Consider the following 24,717-nt stretch of genomic DNA (forward strand, 5'->3'; position numbering starts at 1 on the left):
CTAGAAGGTATCAAGTTTTGACTTCTTGTCCATAAGACACATAAGAATTAACTCAAGTGGCAATTAAACGATCTTCTTTATTCAACTTTAAATGATAATAAACATTAAGTTACATTTTCTTCGTCCCATATTTTTAAAAACATGTAGAGGCTTCCACTGTGACCTACCATCCTTAAATATATTTCAGTGTGTCCTCTTAAAAGACGTCAGAGTTTCTTCCGCTTGTCTTATTTTTCAAATCCAAAAACTCTTGAATTTAGCAAAGTACAAAAATGGAGGATTAATGGATCTAACTTCAATAAAAAAATTTAGATATGAGATCATTGTACGCAAAAGGAGATCAGTAGATTTTGAAAAATGAGAAATAAAAAAGAAATAGGATGTCCAACAAATACATTGATTGTAATGATATTGACATACAAGTAATGGAAGACGATTCATACCAAAATGCAGATGAGAATGATGAAATAATTGTTATTCTTTGCAAGTAAATATTTTTAGCATAAAAAAGAGACCGTCTGATTAAATAATAACTATAAAAAAAATACAAATGATTAATGAAGATAGTATCACAAGAATTGTTATTAAAGATTATGATAATAGTGATTCTTTCATGGAGAATAAAAAACACATGATATGAAAAATCATTAAAGATGGAAAAATCCCAAAAATAAAATAAAAAATATTTGATGCAATAATTTAAATTAAGTTTCAGAATGCATTATATACAACAATTTTGTTATTCATAAATCAATAGTGATCATATAACATAGAAAATTAAAAAATCATATTTAATATAATTTTATTAACATATCTCACTTATTAACAAATAAATAATAAATAATATATAAAATAAGACGAATTCATGGTACGAAGTATGTCATAATTTCTCACGTTTATGAAAAAATAAAAAACTCGATCGAGCTGTAATTGTGAGACTCTTCTCCAATGTGAGGAAAATAAAATGTTTAAAATGAGTTTAAAATGAACTAAAATGGACTTCTATAGCAATTTGGGTTAATAATTTTTGTAAAACGAGAACGAATACGAAGTAGTTGCTATAGGGGCCCATTGTGCAATCGCGGGCCTGAGCCTGGAGCATGACAGAATGGTATCAGAGGCGGTCACCGGCAGGAACCCCGGGAAATAAGTGCTATACGACACAAAGAACTACGTGCGTAGGATCCACCTCTTGCACCTGCGGGGAAAAGTGCTACATGACGGGAGCCAACTCTTGAACCTGTAGGAGCCACATCTAGATTCCTGATGCTGTGGATCAAAGCTCAGGTCGCGACGAGGACATCGCATTCTGAAGAAGGGGTGATTGTGAGACCCCTATTCCACATGGGAAAAATAAAATATTTAAAATGAGTTTAAAATGAGCTACAATGGACTTCTATAGCAACTTGAGTTAATCATTTTCGTAAAGAGATGATGAATACAAAGTAGTTGCATTGTGGCTCATTGTGCAGTCGCGCAAGCACAAGCCTGAGCCTGTGACGTGACAGTAGCATAGGTTCAATATCAATATTGTGTTAATGTAAAACACAATAAACGTAACATTTATATTTATAATCTTACATGAATTATTGATAATGGCTTATTCTAAACTGTTAATGTGGATGTAAAATAATCATGGCCGTTGATAAGTGTGTTTTATATGCATATTTTTGATGTTTCATTCTTGTTTTGCATGCATTCAGGTGTTATTGGTGTTGTTTTTAATTTGTTTAAGTATATTTCATGCATTTGTCTGCATAACGTCTCTCCTGGATTATTTTATAGGAAAATGCAAGAAGATCAAAGATTTGGACAGAATTATTCTCGCTCGAGCGCCTTTTGTGCTCGCTCGAGCGAGACCAAGTGAAGAAGAAAAATTCCAGATTTTTTCTCGCTCGAGAGTGTGATATGTCCGCTCGAGCGAGGCTGAGGGCAGAAGAAAACTTCAGATTTCTTCTCTCTCGAGCGCATGTTGTACTCGCTCGAGCAAGAAAGGCGGAAAAAGAATTTCTCGGGATAGAGTTACGCTCGCTCGAGCGCACATTGCTTTCGCTCGAGCGAGATGCGCGCACAGACTTTTTAAATTTGGAAACTCTTGCTTGTGTTGGACACTATATTTTGGGGATCTTTGGGCGTATAAAAGGATCTCTTTCCATCAGATTAATGGTTACACAAGGATTGAAGAGGAAAGAGGCGGCTATATCACCATCTACCATTCTATTCTTCTTCCTTTCTTTAATTTTTGATTTTTAGTTGATGTTTTGGAATGAAAACATTGATTGTGAATTATGTTAGACCTTGAGTAGTTCATTCTTTTCTATCAAGGCCACGTGATTGGGCCAGATAAATTTATGTAGAAAACTTGAATGTTTGTTTGGGATTTTTCAGATTTGATTTGATTTTATTGATTGTTAGATTCATATTTGTCTTATGAATAGCCTGATGAACTGTTTGTTTGCATGTTAATCGATTTCAAGTCGACAGAGGAGGAATTTATTTTGATCACTCTAATAACTGACATATGTTAAAACCGACTAAAAATAGTATTCGGTTTCAGTATGTGGTTTTAGGTGAAAACTGAGTTCTCGAAGTTCTTCATGCATTTGAATTTGATTAGAATTACGAAAAAATAATCCGTCAATATTTGAATAGGTTTAATTTTTCTAAAAATAGACCTTTAAACAAGTTAGGAGAATTCATCGTAATTTAAGATTAAATCTTAGTCCTGAATCGGCTACAAGTTACATGATTTGTCTGGTACCTAGGTGTGTCCTTCATTGAGCTTTTCTCATATTTAAATTTAATCCAAAATTCTTGCTGCGTTTTTATTTAATTGAATTTTATTTTCAATTTAATTTTTTATTTAAAAATTTGGAATTTCATCACTTTTAATGGTTTGTCTAGATTAATTAGAAATAACCATATTTTGGTAGTTACAAAATAATAGTCCCTGTGGGTTCGACAACTGGACATTTTTTCACTTTACTATTAATTGACCTGGTGCGCTTGCCAGTAAATATCGCAACGCACATGACTTTTACTAGTGCTTTATAAATGTATGTGTCTTTTAATGAAATCTATAGAGCATAGAAAATCATTCTTTTTGTCATATTCAAATTCAATGTTAAGTATATAAAAAAATATAGAAGTAATTAGTTTAATTAATTTGTAAGAAAAATTTAATTTCTAAGTTAGTTAAAACAATTATATAAATAAATTTAATAATTAAATATAAGTTGATACCTTGATTTTCATTTATAATGTTCAATAAAGGGTGATAGAAGAGTTCTTAGCAATAATTTAAGGATAGTTCAGATGTTTTATAGAAAAAACACAGATATTGACAACTAATAGCGTGTGCAGTACAAAACATAGTGGAATTGTGTGTGTACTATGGATCTAGAGTAACACGGGTTATTATCTCAAAAAATGTTTATAGGGGTTTATAAAAAAATATGAGTTTTCATGGGGGTGAAATTTGCAAATTCATCCTAAAATATGAAGATTACGGTCATAACTCCAAAAGAGAATAATACTAAAATTCCATAATTTGTAATTAATTAATATATGCATCAAGATTCACACTATTAAAAGTATGAAAATATTTTGTAACTAGTTTTTTTTGACTTCTTTAAAAATCTCAAACAAATTCATTAATAATCCAATTAGAAGAAACCAATTTAATTAATGTCAAATATGCATTCGATTTTTTTTTTCATTTCTATAAAAGGGGTTAGCATTCACATGATTAACTCCATCAAGAATTTTCAAAGAATTAGAAATGTCAAGTGTCCACTCTCTCTTGATTCTTGTTGGACTCTTGGTTTTTGCCATTCCCTGCTTCACTTGAGTCATAAAAGACCAAGAATATGAACAATTGAAGACGTCTGAGCCACTCAAAAATGGACACCACCATGCCGAGCCATCAAAACCAAAGATGAACCATTCCGAGCCTTCCAAACCTAAGCAAAACCATGCTTATGCCCTTCATCACCATGCCGAGCCTTCCAAAACAAAGCAGCACCATGCTCATTCCCCTCACCACCATGAAGAGCCTCCGAAACCCAAGCAAAATTAGGCTCATGCCACTCACCGCCATGAAGAGCCTCTTAAACCTAAGCAAAACCATGCTCCTTCACCACATCATCAGGCTTTGGGGTCTCAACTTGCTAGATTATATTTCATATATGGTTTATCATTATATAATAAAGTAATTTCATATTGAATAAATCTATCTTTTTGTATTGAATGTTAGCAATAGTAATCTTGCGATTCATTATCGATATATCGATTAGCATACAATTTTCACTTTTGATAATACTATGTGAAAATATTCACTTAACAACAAATTTAAAAGAAATAATGAGTAAAATAATAATTAAGTATATGATCAAATGGTGTTGGATGGATATGTCATAAGTGAAAAATATTTAATTCACTAACGTGTTCTCTGTTTATTGTTAGTCTACTACGTCTTCAAAGTTTATTTTTATACACTAACTATTAATTTTAGGATGTAATATATTTAATTTTTGTTGTGTCACTGAAAAATGATGGTTTGACAAATGTCAAGTATGCGAATTAAAAAAAATTGAAATAAGAAGGTAGTATGTCATGAAAATTTTATAATTTTATAGAAAAACTCAAAATTGAACAAGTTAATTGAGAAAAATTCATTTTCCCTTTGATTTATCCCATAGAGCAAAATTATCAGTTTTTCGATTATAAATTCTTTTAGAGAATATTTAGAGATACCAGCTACTAAAGACACTCTTTCATGGAAAAACCATCATATTTGTGAAAGACGTAGCAATAATATGTTTTAAAAATTAATTTATACATAATATAATGTGTACCCAAACTTTTCTAATATCTGCTTCTATTTTATATAGAAAGATTAAGGTTAACATACAAACCATTTGGTACGTTTGGTATTGTCCTTATGTTTGGTGTGGCCAAATCAAATTAAAAAATAATAATAATAAGTAACCTCACTTAATTAAGTCCTTTCAGAATGTATGGCAAAAGACAATGGAATAAACCCTCAACTTTCTCTTTAGTGATCATGGTGACATGGAGTAAGAAACACATAACTATGGATTGTCTCCATCCTGCTGCGACAAAACCACTTATATTTGCTACAAATCCTTAATTTCTATTCCTCGAGGCATTATTGAACTTTTAAATGGAAATCTATTATATTGTAAAGGAAAAATTTCACCTTTTACGACAAGATGTCAAGATTTGTTTAATATATTTTCTTATCTTATGGATAAACTACTGATTGTTTCTCATCTTGTGGAAGTTAATTATTGATTATTGTAGCCGGCAAAATAATAAAAACTGATTGGCTTTTCCTTCCTTACTTCCATCAATACAAGTGCAAGTTCTAACAATTTTTTGCTTATTTTTTTTATTTTGGATTTCAAAACATAGTTGCATGAATGTTTTGAATTCAAAATCAATGGTTGAAATATATTTAAATTTTGATCTTTACCACCATGGATGTTTTGAAACGTGCATCAAAATATTTTGTTTAACGCTCAAACGCGATGAACCAGTACTGTATGCAAGAAGTTGAGCATCTAGTACAAACAAAACTAAAGAAATTTGACCAGTGGATAGATTATCATACCACCATTCATTTTAACATATCTTAACTTTAAAGGAACTAAAAACATAGCCAAGCTAGAGACTAGAATTATTGAATGGTCTAAAACAAATCTTGTCATTGAATTATCGAGCCAAGAAGAATTTATTGCTATGATGATGCGAGAATGTGCTCTTAGGGAGATTCTTGCTCACAAGAGAATTATTTGCTGCATGCTATCAAACTGCTCAAGATGATGCAAATGTTATTGTAAAATTTGAGATGAACGATATGGGACTAGCTTTGAATGTCAAGTTTAAGTGACAAGATTATCGATTATCTCTTCGTATTGCAAAAACTAAAGTTATGCCTCTTATTGACAAAAATCATGATGAAGTAACAATTCAAACTGATGATTCTTTTATTTAGTACAAGACAAAAAAAATTGTGGAAAAAGTCGTACTAATTTAAGGGAACCTTTAATTTAAACAACGTTGCACATCAATATTTGTTTCTCCAGATTACACAAGAAAAATGCTTAAGCTACAAGTTAAATTTCATCTTACAAATGTAGATGACAAAGTCAAATGTTTGCTAATATTGTTCTGAAGCAATAGGAAAATATTTGAACCCCTCCATTGCCCCCAACTAGGATAAGTTGTGGTTCCAACTACTCTTTAGTTTTTCCAAAATCAAGAACAACTAAAGGATGAAAAAGTTATTACTCATTTTGATCACACTATCAATGATCTTTATATGGATTTAAATTTGTTCGTTGACAACTTCAAGTTGCTACTTTTGTTATATCTCATATATAACAAATGAACTAGTGCTTCAAGTTCTTCATCCAATATACACACAACCGTTGATATAAGGAATCCAAACACCTAAAAGATCCGAAGCATGCACTAGATATTAAGGATGGTCAAATTGACACGGTTAAAGCTACTTTATCTACATTGCCAATTGATTTAATTAACATTCAAGCACAACATCTGGCCTCCCCAGTTGGTCTGAGAATTTAAAGAATATGCTTTAGCAATATATTGATAACCTCCAAGTTGTGGATCTCAACCAGAAGAATTTGTAATCTCTAAAGAAAGATCAGTCGATTGATGCGGATGCGCTGTGAGGTCAAATACAAAGAGTTAAAGCCAAGTTTTCTTCTTAGATAGGAATCATGAAAGTCACTTTTTGTAGCCAAATCACCAAGCTAATTCAGGAGTTTTTACAGAAGAATAGTGACCTCGAACGTGGTGACAAGAAAGATCCTCCTTCCAAGAAGCCAAGTAATGATTTTCACGTGAAAACTAGTTGAATTCAGAGTGGTGCAAGACCAAGATATTTTTCTCATTAGCCTCACATAAGTTAGTATATATGTTTGATTTCATTGTTATTTTTGGATTATCATTCCTAAACTAGTGATAAACTTGAAGTCTAGTTTCATTTAAATAAAATTTTGGACTTAACTGTCCTATAAAAAATAACCAAGCTGTTTGAGGACTTCTAATTTGAGCTGAATATACTTTTAATGGACTAATATATGAACTGAATCCACGAAACAGGTTTCATTCTAAGATTCAAATTTTTTGGTGTGACAACTGAATATACCAAAGGAATATCATAATAAACGTATTTAAATTGACATATACATAAAAATATTGGCTATTGTATTAATGATATAAAATTTGTTTTAACAAATGTGTGTGCGGTTTATAAATTTAAAAAAGGAAAATATAAATTTAAAATGATTGAAATACATATGACTTGTATTTATTTAAAATCACACAAAACACGCAAACAACGAATATAAAAGAATTCTGGTGTTAACAATTTTGTTAATATTTTCATTGTCAGCTTGTAGAAGGTATCAAGTTTTGACTTCTTATCTTAAGCCACATAATAATCAACTCAAGTGACAATTGAACAATATTCTTTATTCAACTTTAAATGATAATAAACATTAAGCTACAGTTTCTTCACCACATATTTTTAAAAACATGTAGAGGCTTCCACTGTGACGTACAATCCAAGGTGCGCAGTCCTGTTGTGAGGCCCGGTTACTATAACTATATGTAATTATCATGCAATCAAGTAATTAATAGACAAAACAGCGGAAAAACGATTTAAAATAAATTTTGGGCCTATAAAATTTTGGCATGATCTCCCCGTAAGTAGGACATCCCAAAAATACTCAGACAGCAGTTTATGTAAAATAACTAAAACTAGGACCTCAACAAACTTAAACATCACACAACCAAATGCCGACCAGGCACAAAAACGAATTAAAACATTTAACACATACATGAGCCGACAAGACTCAATAACAATTTAAAACATAGCAGGAACTCTCAAATACACACAAATACATCGGGGCATCTCCCCGGAGAATATGAAAATGACTCTGACATAATACATAATATAACTCGGATAATACATAATATAACTGGGAGACAAGACACGATCCAATCTCCTCAACGAGCTCCGCCAGCGGACCCTCCGCCTGGTGCTGTAAAGTCACTTGGGTAGCCTACCATGGTGCCAAACAGCAGCCACAGTAGCCACCCCAGAATTAACTAAGGTTAGGATTCTGGCATGAAACAGTTAGACAACAACAACAAAACATAAAAACTATGCATAAACACATTATAAAATGTAGTATGCAATGCATGAACTGGGCTCAAAGTAAACAGGATAACAGGAGCCAACAAACGGTACGATAACAACTGGAACAATGCTCGAGCTATAACATAGGGGAGCTACATCGTCATGTAACTAAACTGCCCTGCCAAATATGCGAGGTATGTCGTGCTGTGTGAAATCAAACACCCACGACTTGGCCTCCATACAGCTGATAACGATACAACAGATAGGCACAATAATGAACAACATACGATGTCAAGATTACAAGTTCATATCACACAGAAAATGCATGAAGGAATAGACAATCATAATTTCGGTCTCAGGGATACTAGGCATAAAAGCCACCAGCTGATTTCCGAAATAACAATACGTGTGCCCCGAGTACAATACAATATGATAACGGGTAACAAAAAATGATAGGGCTCAACATGTGATGTCATAAATATCATGCCCTATTTTAAATGCCACAAAATATATCAAATAATTTCACATATAAACAACGAGACATTTAAATTCACATAATTCATATAATTCACGTAAACAACATAATATTGGCGACATAATATTTATATTTTTACAGTCGTATGTCCAACCGTAACATACCTATACCAATTCAAACGAAGGTCCAAACTCAATCTAAATCCCAATGCTTCTGCCAACAATCCAATTTATATTCCATAATATATCAAAACGAAGCCATATAACCAACGAAATCAAATTTAATCGAAGCGGGTAAAATCCCAAAGTCGGCAGCCTGTTATACCTTGACTAAACCAGCTGGAAATTGGGTCTAAAAGCTTCAATACTCGAAGCTAAACTGATCTGGAGCAGAACAACTATTGTATCATGGCGGTGACATGGCGGCAGCTCCCCGAAGGATCCAAAACACCACTGAAACAAGTCTAAATTTAGATCTTGAGTTTGGACATGAACTAGGTTCTGATTCCTACACTTACTAATCTTAAAAGGACTGAAACTTACCAAGAATTAATCCGAGAAGAACCCATGACGAACACATCACGAACAGAGCTCCACAGTGCGCAGGACCAGGTTCTGAAATTGGTTCGATTTGGGCTCAAACGGGCATAAAATTCAGCGATTATTAGCTTGAATCGAAGCCACAGATGTAAGGAAGAAAACCCAACAAAGGGTTTTAAGTTTGGATACCGTACAAGGAAGATATGAGCGATTTACCGCTGCTGCACAGAGGAGTGACGGTTTGGGGTTGGGATTTCTCTTTCCTTTTTCTTTCTTGCTTTATGCGTGTATATGTATGTATGTATGTATATATAAGGGGGTGTGTTTGACCCTATATAATTATTATTTGGGTAACTTGACACGGTCCAGATATTTCAAACCTCGTGTATTATTTTAGCTATAATATGTATTTATATCGTTTAGATCTCGATATTCAAAAGTACATATTTTTAATATACTTTCTAATTTATTTGGCATAAATAATTATTTTAATTTAGCATCTCAATAATAATTCTAATTATGCAAAATTACCAGATAATTAACTTCTGGTTCTTACATTTCTTCACCACTAAAACAAATTTTGTCCTCGAAATTTCAGTTTACACACATACATCTGAAACGCAATACACCACAAATCCCTGCTAGGAATCAAACAAATATGGATAAGAAGCTGTCTCCCAAGTAGATTCCTCTACCCCATGCCTCGACCACTGAACTCGAACTAGTGGTACAACTTTGTTGCGAAGAACTTTCTCCTTGTGATCCATGATACACGTAGGATACTCCGTATAAGACAATGCTGGATCCAGTTCAACCTCATCAGGCTGAATGACATGAGACGGATTGGTCTCATACTTACGCAACACAGATACATGAAACACATCGTGGATGCCATCCAAAGATTGTGGCAACTCCAACCGATAAGCACAAGGCCCAATACGTTCAACAATTCTATAGGGAACAATGTATCGAGGTGAAAATTACCTCTCATACCAAAGCGAACAACACCTCTAAACGGTGAGATTTTCAGAAATACAAAATCTCCAACTTGAAATTCTAAAGGTCGTCGACGTTTATTTGCATAGCTTGCTTGTCGATCTTGGGCAGCTTTCATTCTTTGACGGATCAACTGAACTTTGTCATGCATTTCCTGAACAATCTCTGGTCCAGTCAATTGCTTTTCACTGAACTCATCCCAACAGAGAGGTGATCTACATCTACAACCATACAAAGTTTCAAAAGGAGCCATACCAATAGTCACTTGGAAACTGTTATTGCAAGAAAATTCCACTCATGGTAAAGCTTCTTGCCAACTGTCTTTAAAATCCATAACTACAGCTCTATGCAAATCCTCAAGAGTTTGGATTGTACGCTCAGTTTGACCATCGGTCTGAGGATGATATGCAGTACTCATCGCAAGTCGTGTACCCATTTCTTTTTGAAATCTAGTCCAAAACTTTGAAGTAAATCTAGGGTTAGGATCAGAGACTATTGCAACTGGAACTCCATGCAGTCTCACTATATTCTCAATAAACAAGCGAGCCATTTTATTGTACGAGTAAGTCCTTTCATACGGAATAAAGTGAGCCGACTTGGACAATTTATCGACCACTACCAAAATGGCATCGAAGTGACGAGAAGTACGTGGCAAATGAGTGACAAAATCCATAGCCACATGTTGAGGAACTTCAAGACTGTGCAGTAATCCTCCTGGTCTCATACGTTCTGCCTTGACTTGCTGACATACCATACAACGAGATACAAACTCAGCTACATCCTTTTTCATGTTCTTCCACAAAAACCGAGGTCTGAGAATATGATACATTTTCTTGCCTCCTGGGTGAATGCTATAACGAGTGCAATGAGCTTCATTAAGGATGGCTGTGCGCAAGTCAAGAATATCTGGGACAACCAATCTTTCATTCAATCGAAGAGAGTCATCTGAATAAATTGAAAATCCAGATTGATGTCCTTGAGTCACTAAATCATAAGACTTCTGAATCTGATCATCCGACTTCTGAGCAGCTTTAATAATCTGAATCAACTCAGGTTCAACAGAAATCTGAGAAACACAAATAGCATTCCCTTGGATCTGAAAATTCTAACCAGAAGTGCAGATATCCTCATGCAACTTAGAAATATAGATTGAGGAGAGTTGAGCATCATTATCAACTTTACGACTCAAAGCATCAGCAATGACATTCATTTTTCCCGGCTGATATTGGATTTCACAATCATAATCTTTCAAAAGATCCATCCAAAGTCTTTGTCTCATATTCAAATCAGACTGAGAAAATAAATATTTGATCTTATGATTTGAATAAATCACAAACTGTTCTCCAAATAGATAATGTCTCCATATTTTTAGAGCGAAGACAATAGCAGCCAATTCCAAATCATGAACAGAATATCTAGACTCGTGTGTCTTCAACTGACGAGAACCATAAGCCACTACTTGGCCATGTTGCATCAAGACGCAACCTAATCCTCGAGACGAAGCATCTGTGCAAACACCAAATCCTCCAGAACCAATTGGAATTGTAAGTACTGGTGCAGAAGTCAATCTCTTCTTCAACTCAACAAAACTTGACTCACATTCATCAAACCAAATGAATTTTTGATTTTTTTGAGTCAACTGAGTGATAGGTTTAGCAATCTTTGAGAATCCTTCAATGAATCTACGATAATAACCAGCTAAACCCATAAAACTCCAAATCTCTTGAACATTCGAGGGTCTTGGCCAATTCAACACTGCTTCTACTTTACTTGGATCAACAGAAATACCATGTTTAGAGATAACATGGCCTAGAAAGACAACTCTGTCTAGCCAGAATTCACACTTGGACAACTTTGCATATAATTGTTTCTTTTGAAGAATTCGAAGAATTAACCTCAAGTGCTTGGCGTGTTCTTCTTCGGACTTAGAATAAATAATAATATCATCGATGAAAACAATGACAAACCCATCGAGATTTTTTCTTAATACACGATTCATCAAGTCCATAAAAATAGCAAGAGCATTAGTCAAACCAAAAGGCATAACCAAAAATTCAAAGTGTCCATATCTAGTGCGAAATGCGGTTTTTGGAACATCTTGTTGTCTAACTCGTACTTGGTGATATCCAGAGCGAAGATCAATCTTGGAATACACTGCCGTACCTTGCAACTGATCAAACAAGTCGTCAATTCTTGGAAGCGGATATTTGTTCTTGATGGTTGACTTATTCAATTGTCTGTAATCAATGCACATTCTCATCGTGCCATCTTTCTTTTTAACAAAAAGAATAGGAGCACCCCAAGGTGAATAACTTGGGCGAATATAACCTTTACTCAACAATTCTTGTAATTGTTCTTTCAATTCTTTTAACTCAACAGGAGCTAATCGATACAGTGCCCGAGAGATAGGTTCAGTTCCTGGCATCAATTATTGAACTCAACTTCTCATTCTGGTGGAAATCCATGAATTTCCACAGGAAATACATCAGGAAATTCGCAGACAACAGGAATGTCAGATATTGAACACTCACCTTGAAACAAATCGACAACATAAACAAGAAAAACTTCATTTCCCGAGTCTAACAGATGAGTCATTTCGATAGAAGAGACTAATGGAATCTTAGCTTGTGAACCTCGACCATAGAAATTCCATTTAGGAGCAAAACTAGGTCTAAATCAAACTACGCCTCTATAACAATCAACAGTGGTTTTATTAGAAGTCAGAACATTCATACCCACAATACAGTCAAAAATCATGCATAGGTAGGACTATAAGATTCAAGTACAAGACATTATGATCATAGAGCAACACCGCATTCAACACAGCATTATCAGTTATGATCATTTTTCCCATTGGAGTAGCAACTGATAAATTACCATTCATACTAGTGGTGCAAAGATCATGGGAAGCGACAAATGCAAGAGATATAAACGAATGCGATGCTCCCGTATCAAAGATTACTCGTGCTGTAAAACCACATATAGTGCAGTTACTAGTAATTACGTACCTGGAGCTTCCTGTGCCTCGTCCTCTGTCAAGGCAAACACACGGACTGGTGGTTGATTTTGCTGACCACCCTGTCCCCTTGATTGCTGATGTGGTCTACTCGACTGCTGAGAAGAGTGAGATGGTGCTGGAATTTTTCCACTAGGTGTTCCTCCACCTGACTGCACTGATTTTCCTATCTGACTGTGGCAAACTCGAGCAAAGTGTCCTGGTCTGCCACAAACATTGCAAAGTCCTTGAACTCCCACACATTGATTGCTGAAATGTTTCCCACCGCAATTATCACAATAAGGACCAGTGTAACGCTGTCCACTCCGCTTTCCAGAACCTTCAGAACTAGTAGAACTAGAGCCAGATTTCTTGAATTATTTCACTTTTGGACGTAAAGATGAAGTACCAAAATGACTTGAAGATTGCTTGCCAGATTGGTGTTGAATAGGGGCCTTGTTTCCACTTTTCCTTCAAAAACTAGCCTCAGCCCTTTTTGCTAATTCCACAGCTTCGGGATAATTCATTGGCTTTCCATTCGAGACAAATGGATTCAAGCGATCATCTAATCCTTCAGTTAAGCTTTCAACAATAGCTCCCTGGCTAGCTGATCGGCTAAATCGGTGTGATATGAATCTACTGGCAAGCGTACCAAGTCAAGTAATAGTAAAGTGAATTGAGAGTCCAAGTATCGATCCTACAGGGACTGCAGTCAATTCTCAAGAATTAATTATTTATTTTAATCTAGACAAAATCATAAAAAACAATTTGATTTAAATAAAATAAGAATTTATAATAAAAACTGCTTAAGAAATAAGAATTAAAAAATAACTAAAGATAAAAATAATTAAAACAAAGACAACCAAGACACACATAGGTACCGAACAAATCATGTAACATGTAGTAGATTCTGGACTCAGATTTAATCTTAATTCACGGGAATTTTACTAATTTGTTCAAAGGTCTATTTTTAGAACAATCAAACCTATTCAAATATTGACGAACTAATCTTTCGTAATTCTAATCAAATTTGAATGCATTAAATATTTGTGAAAATTCAGTTTACACCCAAACCGCACACTGAAACCGAATTCTATTTCTAGTCGATTTTACAATATGATGATTATCAAAGTGATCAAAATCAAAACCTCCTCTGTCGACTTGGAATCGATGAACATGTAAGCAAACAGTTGATCAGACTATTCACAAGACAAATATAAATCTGACAATCAATAAAATAAAATCAAGTCTGAAAAATCTCAAACAAACATCCAAGTTTTCTACATGAATTTGTTCGGCCCAATCACGCCGTCTTGATTGAAAATAAACTACTCAATAATTAAAAACAATAATTCAAAAATAAAAATAAGAAGAAAAAAAAAAGAGAAATCTTCTCTCTCAAGCCTTGTAGCCGCCTCTTTTGCGTTGTCTGCGTTCAAGAACTTTTGAACCCACAAAAATATGATATATCTTCTTTTTATATGGTCCGGAACCCATACCAATTAATTTCTTTTCAAAACAAGGACTTTTCGGAAAAAATCTGACGTCGTAACTTGCACGCGTGCATAACAAAATTTTTGCTGCTAGCGACAATTTTGAAAAATTCTTATCCCGAGATCTAGCCATCGGATCGAGCTGAAATTTGTACAGCAACTTCAAAAATTTTGAACTTCATTTTGAACGGTAGAGATTGGATTTCAATCTCTCTAAAATTAAATTTGATTTTTTGAACAAATTTGCTCCGTAATTCACTCTTCAACAATTCATTTTCCTACAAAATTAATCCGATGAGTGAAATACACACACATGCACTAAAACACATAAAAACATAAAAATAATATGAATGTACACAAAATAGACAAAAACCTATCACGAAATAATGCACACAAAATGCACTTATCAACACCCCCATACTTTAACCTTGCTCGCCCTCGAGCAAGATATGCAAAAACAAAATGCAAACAACAACATAAGTAAGGACAATTCATGAGAGTGCACAGCCTCTGAGAAGTTCAATCACAAAAACAAAATCACCGACGCTCTCAACTTTTCATAATACACCTTCGGTTTAATGTGAACGTGTGTGTGTGAACTGTCATTCCAGTTTCCGGTACTGCTTTAGCCTCAATAATTACCCGCTGACTTAGCTATAACTGGCTAGGATACGAAAAATCTTTCTCTTTTGTTTAATCCCCTCGTCTATAGCCCGGATGCAGCATCAACCCCATTTTACCCGCAAACTTAGCTATGAACCAATGATTAGGATTTCAATCATTGTCCAAGCCCGGATGGAGTTGTAAAAAAAAAAAAATTTTTAGGTGCGCCCAAGATCATAAGTGTAAACTAGAGTCTCATCAAAATTCATAGAACACAATCAAGATCCACAAACCACCTATTGCCGTGCAATGGTCAAACAGACAGAAACTTCATCAAATCTTTCGTTACACTCCACTGGTCTAATACAAGTGCTTATAAATATTCACGGTTCAACCTACAGTTTCTCATGTCCAGTCAAGAGCAAATTTTTTCAAAAACCATTTTTTTTTTCCAAATAAACTTCATCATCATAGGCTACCATGACTCATCCTACTCATGCAAGACAACACGAACAACAACAAAATGATATGCATGATTACGAACCAAACACAAAAACTAAACCAAATGAATGCAAACAGAATGAACACAAAACATAATAACTAAACAACAACACAATAACCAATGCATTAAACTAGTCTACCCCCCCATACTTATCCAAAGCATTGCCCTCAATGCTTCAAAAAAATGAACAGAATACGAACAAAAACACAATGAAAACAACAATAACACTCCCCTGGTTTTCGATTCATCCTCTTCCTTCTTGACGGTATCCGCTGGGTAAGGTATCATCAGTCGAGATATATCGGCAGGCTCGGCAAACTGGAATGGGAAAGAAGTAAAAAAATAAATTAAAAAAAACAAAAACCAAAAATAAAATAAAAAACAAGGGAAAGAACACGGGGTTGCCTCCCAGTCAGCGCTAAATTTATAGTCCAATGCCCGACTATGCAGTAGCAACCATCAAAGAGCGGCTACCGCCCATAGTAAGAATCATACGACTCTACGTATGGGTCTTGATTGTGTACGCCCTCAAGCTTGGCTTGATATATGCATGGGAAGCTCTTCGGTCCAACAACACTTGGCATGAACTTTTTCTTTTGTAAGAAGACTCGGAATCTAGGCTGAAGCTCATAGAGAATGGAATATGTTGGAGGTGGCGTCAATGGAAAGAAGGAATCTTCTAACGGTGTACATGGAACGACCATTGACGACGTAAAATCTGTAGCCTTGTATGTGTCTTCCTCCTCCAATTTCACTGTTGGCTCATCGTCACAAGATGATTCCTCAATTGATAGTTCTTCTTGATCTGGCTCAATTTCTTCATTCTCTTGACGGATTTCAGAAATAGGTTCTCTAAGAAGCACAATCTGTTCATCCAAAATACTCAAAGGTTTGATGCGGCTTTCGAAAAACTGATTTATCTCTGTCTGTTGTCGCACAATGTTCTCCAACTGAGCAACATAATCCTCAGAACGCCCTATACACTCTTCTTGATGCTCAGGTGGTTGGTTCGCAAAATTTTTAGAGTTGATATCTAGAGGATACTGGTGACTCCAACCCTGAAGTGAAGGATCACAATGCCAATGATAGTCGAAATTTGCCATATCATTTAACAAGTGCATCGCACTGTTTTCATCTCTGTTGAACAAGTGACTGCCAGTTGCAAAAGCTCCATCATCTACCCAACATCTTGTTATCTCATCCAAACCACCATAAAAAATCCGAGTAAAGTGTAGCTCGAAAACTGATGACATCGAAAATTTTTCCCCAATTCATTGAATCTCCCCCAAACAGCATAGATTCATAAGTGTTGCAATCAAAGCGGCCAATACTTTGCACTTTTATAGGTGATCTCCTATCAAGAGTATCCTGTGTTACTCCACCTCATAGGTATAGGAATCATTAAAAGAAAACTTAACCTCATCACATTTTGCAGGTCATTTATACTTGGATATTACAGGAATGAGTGAGTAATTATTCCAAGTACTCAAACTAACATTTATAACTTAGTTATCCCATTGAACCAAGGTCTTGGGATCTCCAATTCTCAAGGTTGGGTTACCGCTATAAATATATTAATTTGTGGATTTTAAACCCATTCCTCCAAGTAGTTTGTACATTTGATCTTTATTTATACTTTTTGTAAGTGGATCCGCAAGGTTTTCCTTTGACTTCACATAGTCAACCGAAATAACCCCATTCGAGATCAATTGTCTTATGGTATTATGTCTCCGAAGAATATGTCGAGATTGACCATTGTACATACTACTTTGTGCTCTTCCTATTGCTGACTGACTGTCACAATGAATCGTAATGGAAAACACCAGTTTATTCCAACATGGAATATCTTCTAGAAAGTTACGAAGCCATTCGGCTTCTTCTCCAGCTTTATCTAGAGCAATGAACTCGGACTCCATAGTCGACCGAGCTATACAAGTTTGTTTAGAGGATCTTCATGACACCGCTCCTCCATCGATTGTGAACACATATCCACTCGTAGACTTGGAGTCTTTCGTGTCAGAAATCCAATTTGCATCACAATATCCTTCTAGGACTGTAGGATATTTTGTATACACTATTCCATAACTCGAAGTGTATTTCAAATATCCAAGCACTCTCATTAATGCTTTCCAATGATCCTCACTTGGATTACTTGTGAACCGACTCATTTTGTTTACAGTATATGCAAGATCAGGACGTGTACAATTAGTTAAGTACATTAAACTTCCTATCACCCTTGCATATTCCACTTGTGAAACAGTTTCTCCTCTATTTTTGGCTAAATGTGTACCCAATTCCATAGGTGTTCTAGCCGGAGGGCGATTTGTGGCATTAAGTCGTTCAAGAACCTTTTCTACATAATGAGTTTGGGATAACATAATTCCAGCAGGAAGTCTAGAGACTTTAATCCCTAGAATTATATCACACAATCCCAAATCCTTCATATCAAAATGTTGTCTCAACATTTTCTTGGTTTTCACAATCAATTCATGGTTACTACCCATGATTAACATGTCATCGACATAAAGGCAAACAATTACATATGCATTTGTAGTACCTTTAATATAGACACATTTGTCACATTCATTTATTGTGAAACCATTTGACAACATTGCAGTGTCAAACTTTTGATGCCACTGTTTAGGTGCTTGTTTGAGTCCATACAATGACTTGACAAGTTTACACACCTTTTCGTCTTTTCCGGGTACAATAAACCCTTCTGGTTGTTTTATATATATTTCTTCATCCAACTCTCCATTCAAAAACGCTGTTTTAACATCCATTTGATGTATCTCAAGATCATGCAAAGCTGCAATAGCTATGAGAACACAAATGGATGTTATTCTAGAAACCGGAGAGTAGGTATCGAAGAAATCGTATCCCTCCTTTTGTCTAAAACCTTGAACCACGATTCGAGATTTATATTTATCTATAGATCCATCTTCTTTGTATTTCCTTTTAAGAATCCACTTGGATCCTAAAGATTTACATCCCGGAGGGAGATCAACCAACTCCCACGTATGATTATGCATGATGGAATCTATTTCATTTTGTATGGCTTCTTTTCAAAAAGAAGCCTCAGGATTTGATAAAGCCTCTTGAAGAGTTCTTGGTTCATTATCTAACATGTATGTTAGAAAATCAGGACCAAACGATTTTTCAACTCTTACACGCTTGCTACGTCGTGGTTCCTCGTTGTTTTGTGGAGTTTCAGTTGTGTTTTCATGAGTTCGCTTGTTCGAACTACTTTCTTTCCTTTCTTTACATGGAAAGATATTTTCAAAGAATACAGCATTCCTTGACTCCATAATTGTGCCTTCATGTACATCAGGAATCGTTGACTTATGTACTAAAAATCGATATGCATTACTATTGTATGCATAACCAATAAATATACGGTCAACCGTTTTAGGCCCAATTTTTATTTGTTTTGGCTTAGGTACTTCTACTTTAGCCAAACACCCCCACACTTTGAGGTATTGGTAAGAAGGTTTACGACCTTTTTCACTGTTCATATGGTGTTTCATTTTGTCCTTTGATTGGAATCTGGTTTAGAATGTGAGTTGCTGAGAGAATCGCTTCATCCCACATATTTTGAGGTAAGCCAGAATTTATTAACAACGCATTCATCATTTCCTTTAATGTTCGATTTTTGCGTTCTGCAACGCCATTGGATTGAGGTGAGTAAGGGGCTGTCGTTTGATGAATGATGCCCAAAGTTGAGCAAAATTCTTCAAAAGGAGCTACATACTCTCCACCTCGATCACTTCGAATCTTTTTAATCTTTGAACTTCGTTGATTTTCAATCTCAGTCTTATATTTCTTGAAAGCTTCAATTGCTTCATCTTTGCTTTTCAATAAATATACGTAACAAAATCTGGTGCAATCATCAATGAATGTTATAAAGTACTTATTTCCACCTCGTGTTTGTACCATTTTTAAATCACATACATCAGTATGTATTAATTCAAGTGGCGTAATACTTCTCGTGACATTATGAAATGGAGCTTTAACCATTTTCGCTTCAACACAAATTTCACACTTGTTTTGTGGATTTCTTTTAAAAGTATGTATTACATTTAAATTTGCAAGTCGTTGCAACGTATTGAAGTTAACATGTCCTAATCGTTCATGTCATAATTCATAACTTTCAGTCAAGTAAGTAGAACTAATAACTTTATTCTTCGCCTCAAGGCGGAAAACATTCATTACATTCAGTTTAAAGAGACCACTATCTTGGTACCCTTGGCCATCAAATACACCAGATTTAGTTAATACAAATTTATCAGATTCAAATACCATTATAAATCCAGCCTTGCTCAAAAGAGAACCCGAAACTAAGTTCTTTCGAATGTCTGGCACATGCAGCACATTCTTGAGCGTCACCTCTTTGCCCGAGGTCATCTTCAACACCACGTTTCCTACTCCCACAACTTCAGATGTTGCGGAGTTTCCAATGAACAACTTTCGATCCCCAACGGTGGCATAGGTGGAATACATATCTTTATCGGCACAAATGCGACTCGTAGAGCCGGTATCAATCCACCATCCTCTCGGATCATCCACCATGTTGGTCTCACAAATAACGGCACTTAAATCAATATCAGAAATTGCTAAAGGTACATACCTTTGTTCAACCAAGTTTGATTGATTTCATTTCTGATTTGTGTTGTTTTTCTTTGGAATTCGGCAATCCCTTGCCATGTGATTTGGTTTGCCACAGTTGTAGCAACTTCCTTGGAATTTCTTCGCCTTCCCCTTTTGCTTCCCATCATGGGGGCGCTTCCTCTTTTGACTCGTACTAGACTCCGCCAGATTTGCTTTGGCCTCGGTTTCCATCTTTTTATGTGACTTGGCCTCGATATTTCTGTTGTCCTCCTCAATGCGAAGTCGCACTATAAGATCTTCAAGTTTCAACTCCTTACGTTTGTGCTTAAGGTAGTTTTTGAAGTCTTTCCACATTGGAGGCAACTTCTCAATGATAGACGCGACTTGGAATGGTTCATTGATTTCCATCCCTTCGGCCAATAAGTTATGCAAGATGATTTGTATCTCTTGCACTTGACTCATTACAGTTTTTGAATCTATCATCTTGAAGTCCAGAATTTTGCCAACCACGAACTTCTTTATACTTGCGTCTTCCATTTTGTATTTCTTCTCCAAGGAATCCCAGAGTTCCTTGGCCGTCTTGACAGTGGAGTAGACACTATAGAGAGTGTCATCAAGGCCATTCAGAATATAGTTTCTGCACAGAAAATCGCTGTGGTTCCATGCATCAACCGCGGTCCTCCTTTGGGTGTCAGAATTGCCATCAATGACGACAGGGGGATCCTCCTTCAAGAATCTAGACAAATTGAGTGTTGTCAGATAGAACAGCATTTTCTGCTGCCAACGTTTGAAGTCGGCACCAGAAAAATTAGGTGGCTTTTCTCCATGTGCGGGGGCGGAAGCTGTTGAAAAACGCGGCTTTCAGATCAAACAAGATTGATACCCGGTGCAACGGAAGTTTAAAATTTTTATTATATGGAACGATTCCATATTGGGTATCACATCTTTACGATTAAATTGTGTGTGTAAAAATTCAAATAACGATTATATAATTTTTACCTTTAATCTCGAATCGAGATTCTGGACACCAACAGATTTCTCTGCTCTTGTTGTATCTCCCTGGAACCGATGGACGAACAGTTCTTCTATCAGGTCCACGAATAGAGATTTAAACCCTCTGACAGATTGCACTAGAAAATCTATCAGAAGTTTTCTACGAAGAGATTAACGAATTTGATCCGTTAAACCAGACTGTAATTCAAAATCACAGGCTGGAATTTTTCTCGAGTAGAGAGAGGGAGAGGGGGCGGCCACTTTAAGAAAAATAGCTTAGGGTTTTCGAAAATTTTGTGCCTGTTGTGTCTAATTTCTGTACTGCAATAACTTATTTATAATGCAGGACACTAACAGCTTAGGGCCCATTAGTCATAAGTTCAAGCCCGACAAGCAAAGCCCGCATGTTCAGAAATTAATATAAAATTCATCGTGACTCCGATTGATAAACCGATTTCACCAATGTGCACAGAAACCATTTCTGCACCTTTTAAAGTCAAGATAAATTTTTCTGAATCCGAATTCAGTGATTTCCAAAAATGGCCATCCCTATGTCATTTTAGGAAATCTTACTCCTCTACTCTTAAATAAGAAGTCCAACTTCTTCGTTCATTAAATTTAACTCTTTAAATTTAACTATCTCAACGGGGATTAAAATCCATTACACTGTGTGACCCTCAATGGTTCAGGGATACAGCTAGCCGTGGGCTCACAACTCCTTGTGACTCGGAACAACAATTTCCGACTTGCCCATCGAATCATGGTATGAGCGCCTAGCAACATCGCCCCATGAGGTATCACTGATAGTGCCTACAAGAACCAGTAGATTTTGGTTAGCGTACAGTACGGTCCCTTCATCCATATATCCCGATCGAATCAACAACCATTGGTATATCGAGAGTCGCTCGAGATTCGATAACTATGCAATGCATCTTGAAGATCAAATAGTGACATCGCATGCGCTACTAAGAAACCATTTCTTAAATCACATCATGTACTCTGGCCAGAGATTCGTCACACTAATATCTCCTCAGATCGCATAGGATATCCACACTCGCAAGTATGTGGTGAATCCTTGACAACAAAGCATCGACTCCTATATGTGTTGTAACTGTACCCAATCCCGACACCTGATGACCCCAATAGAGTCGGTAAACGAGTCAAAGCACAGTACTAGCATATAGAGTCTCAATGATGTTTCAAGTAATAAGGACTAATGGTGTACAACCAAAACCGCGGACTTTATCCACTCGATAAGTGATAACCACTTGGAAAGTCCGGATAGGATAGTTCGATCATTCATCATATGAATATCCATTTGCATGCTTCGAACATCTCTATGTTCCTTACCAATGAAACGTGGTACTCCGCATCGCAAATGCTAGTCTCAAACTCGAGCGATCCTTATCCTTATTATCGGACGGCTCAATCGACTAGGAACAGTTTAGAATATACAGTGACTATAAGATGTGTTTCATGATAGACATCTCCATGTTCTACCACATCTTACATACACTATAGTATATTCAAGGTCTTTATCAAAACAACAATAGTATATCACAATATAACAATATGAAGAAAGATAAAGTCATTGCCATTAATAAAAGTGTAAATTATATTAAACAAAAGATTGTTTATACAAAGAGTCATCAAAGCCCTTAGCCACAAGTTGGCTCACTGGGCACCCACTCTTTCAATCTCCCACTTGCCCTATAGCCAACTAGTCATACTACGTAGACCCATTGCTTCGCGATGTTTGTCAAATAATGGTCCTGGCAAGGGCTTAGTAAGTGGATCAGCGATATTGTCTGCAGAGGCCACTCTTTCGACAGTAATGTCTCCTCTTTCCACAATCTCCCGGATGATGTGGTATTTCCTCAGTACGTGTTTGGATCTTTGATGAGACCTTGGTTCCTTTGCCTGAGCAACGGCACCCGTGTTGTCACAATACACCGGGACTGGACCAACAACTTCAGGAATGACGCCCAACTCTTGGACGAAATTCCTCATCCAAACGGCCTCTTTAGCAGCAGCTGATGCTGCAATGTATTCAGCTTCAGTGGTGGAATCCGCTGTGGTGTCCTGCATGGAACTCTTCCAAGAGACAGCACCGCCATTGAGCATGAACACAAATCCAGAGGTTGACTTCGAGTCATCCACGTCACTTTGGAAGCTAGAGTCGGTATAGCCTTCCAATTTTAGTTCTCTTCCTCCATATACCATGAACATATTCTTAGTCCTTCGTAAGTACTTAAGAATGTCCTTCACGGCTTTCCAATGCATTTGACCGGGATTAGCTTGATATCTGCTCGTGACACTCAGAGCAAATGCTACATCCGGTCTGGTAGATATCATCCCATACATGATACTACCTATGGCTGACGCATATGGTACATGTGTCATTTTCTCTATCTCTTCATCAGTCTTGGGACACATAGACTTGGATAGAGAAACTCCATGACACATGTGTAGATGTCCTCTCTTGGACCCATCCATTGAAAACCGTTTCAATATGGTGTCGATGTAGGTTGATTGAGTGAGTCCTATCATTCTCTTAGATCTATCTCTATAGATCTGTATCCCAAGAATATAGGATGCCTCACCCAAATCTTTCATCGAGAATCTACCTGATAACCATATCTTTGTTGACTGCAACATCCCTACATCATTCCAAATGAGTAGGATGTCATCAACATAAAGTACTAAAAATGTCACAGCATCCTTAACTACTTTCTTGTACACTCATGGTTCCTCCGGATTCTTGATGAAACCAAAATCTTTTATTGTTTCATCAAATTTTTGGTTCCAACTTCTTGATGCTTGTTTTAGACCATAAATTGATCTCTGAAGCTTGCATACCTTATGCTCGCTTCCCATGGATGTGAACCCCTCAGGCTGCTTCATATAGATTTCTTCCTTAATGTCTCCATTAAGAAAAACAGTCTTCACATCCATTTGTCATATCTCATAGTCATACCATGCAGCTATGGCAATAAGGATTCTTATGGACTTGAACATTGCAACTGGTGAAAAGGTTTCATCATAGTCAACTCCTTGTCTTTGAGTATAACCTTTCGCCACCAATCGCGCCTTGTAGGTCAATACCTTACCATCAGGCCCAAGCTTTCTCTTGTAGATCCATTTACACCCTATTGGAACAATTCCATCGGGAGGATCTACTAAAGACCAAACTTGGTTTGTATGCATCGAATCTATTTCCGACTGCATAGCTTCAAGCCATAAATTTGAATCCGCATCAGAAATTGCTTCCTTGAAGTTTCTTGGATCACATCCAACATCGGGTTCACCTTGATCC

The 24,717-nt window shown here is 36.1% G+C and overlaps 1 protein-coding gene across 1 annotated transcript; it reads right to left on the bottom strand.

Annotated features, from left to right (window-relative positions):
• Window positions 1-9,852: 9,852 nt before the first annotated feature.
• Window positions 9,853-10,460, bottom strand: LOC140878930 (uncharacterized). The gene is made up of 2 exons (XM_073282555.1): window positions 10,228-10,460; window positions 9,853-10,162 (listed from the first exon to the last, which is right to left on the bottom strand). Exons 1-2 carry the CDS (start codon window positions 10,458-10,460, stop codon window positions 9,853-9,855), a joined length of 543 nt encoding a protein of 180 aa, XP_073138656.1.
• Between the last annotated feature and the right edge of the window lie 14,257 nt (window positions 10,461-24,717).

This window comes from Henckelia pumila, chromosome 2 (genome assembly GCF_033568475.1).
Source record: "Henckelia pumila isolate YLH828 chromosome 2, ASM3356847v2, whole genome shotgun sequence".
NCBI classification, from domain to species: Eukaryota; Viridiplantae; Streptophyta; class Magnoliopsida; order Lamiales; family Gesneriaceae; genus Henckelia; species Henckelia pumila.

Bases quoted from the DNA above. Each gene is read 5' to 3' on its own strand.
- LOC140878930 (XM_073282555.1), bottom strand. From the start codon at position 10,460: ATGGCTCCTTTTGAAACTTTGTATGGTTGTAGATGTAGATCACCTCTC. The intron at 10,163-10,227 runs GTTTAGAGGTGT...TGTTCCCTATAG, and splicing joins GTATTTCTGAAAATCTCACC to AATTGTTGAACGTATTGGGC.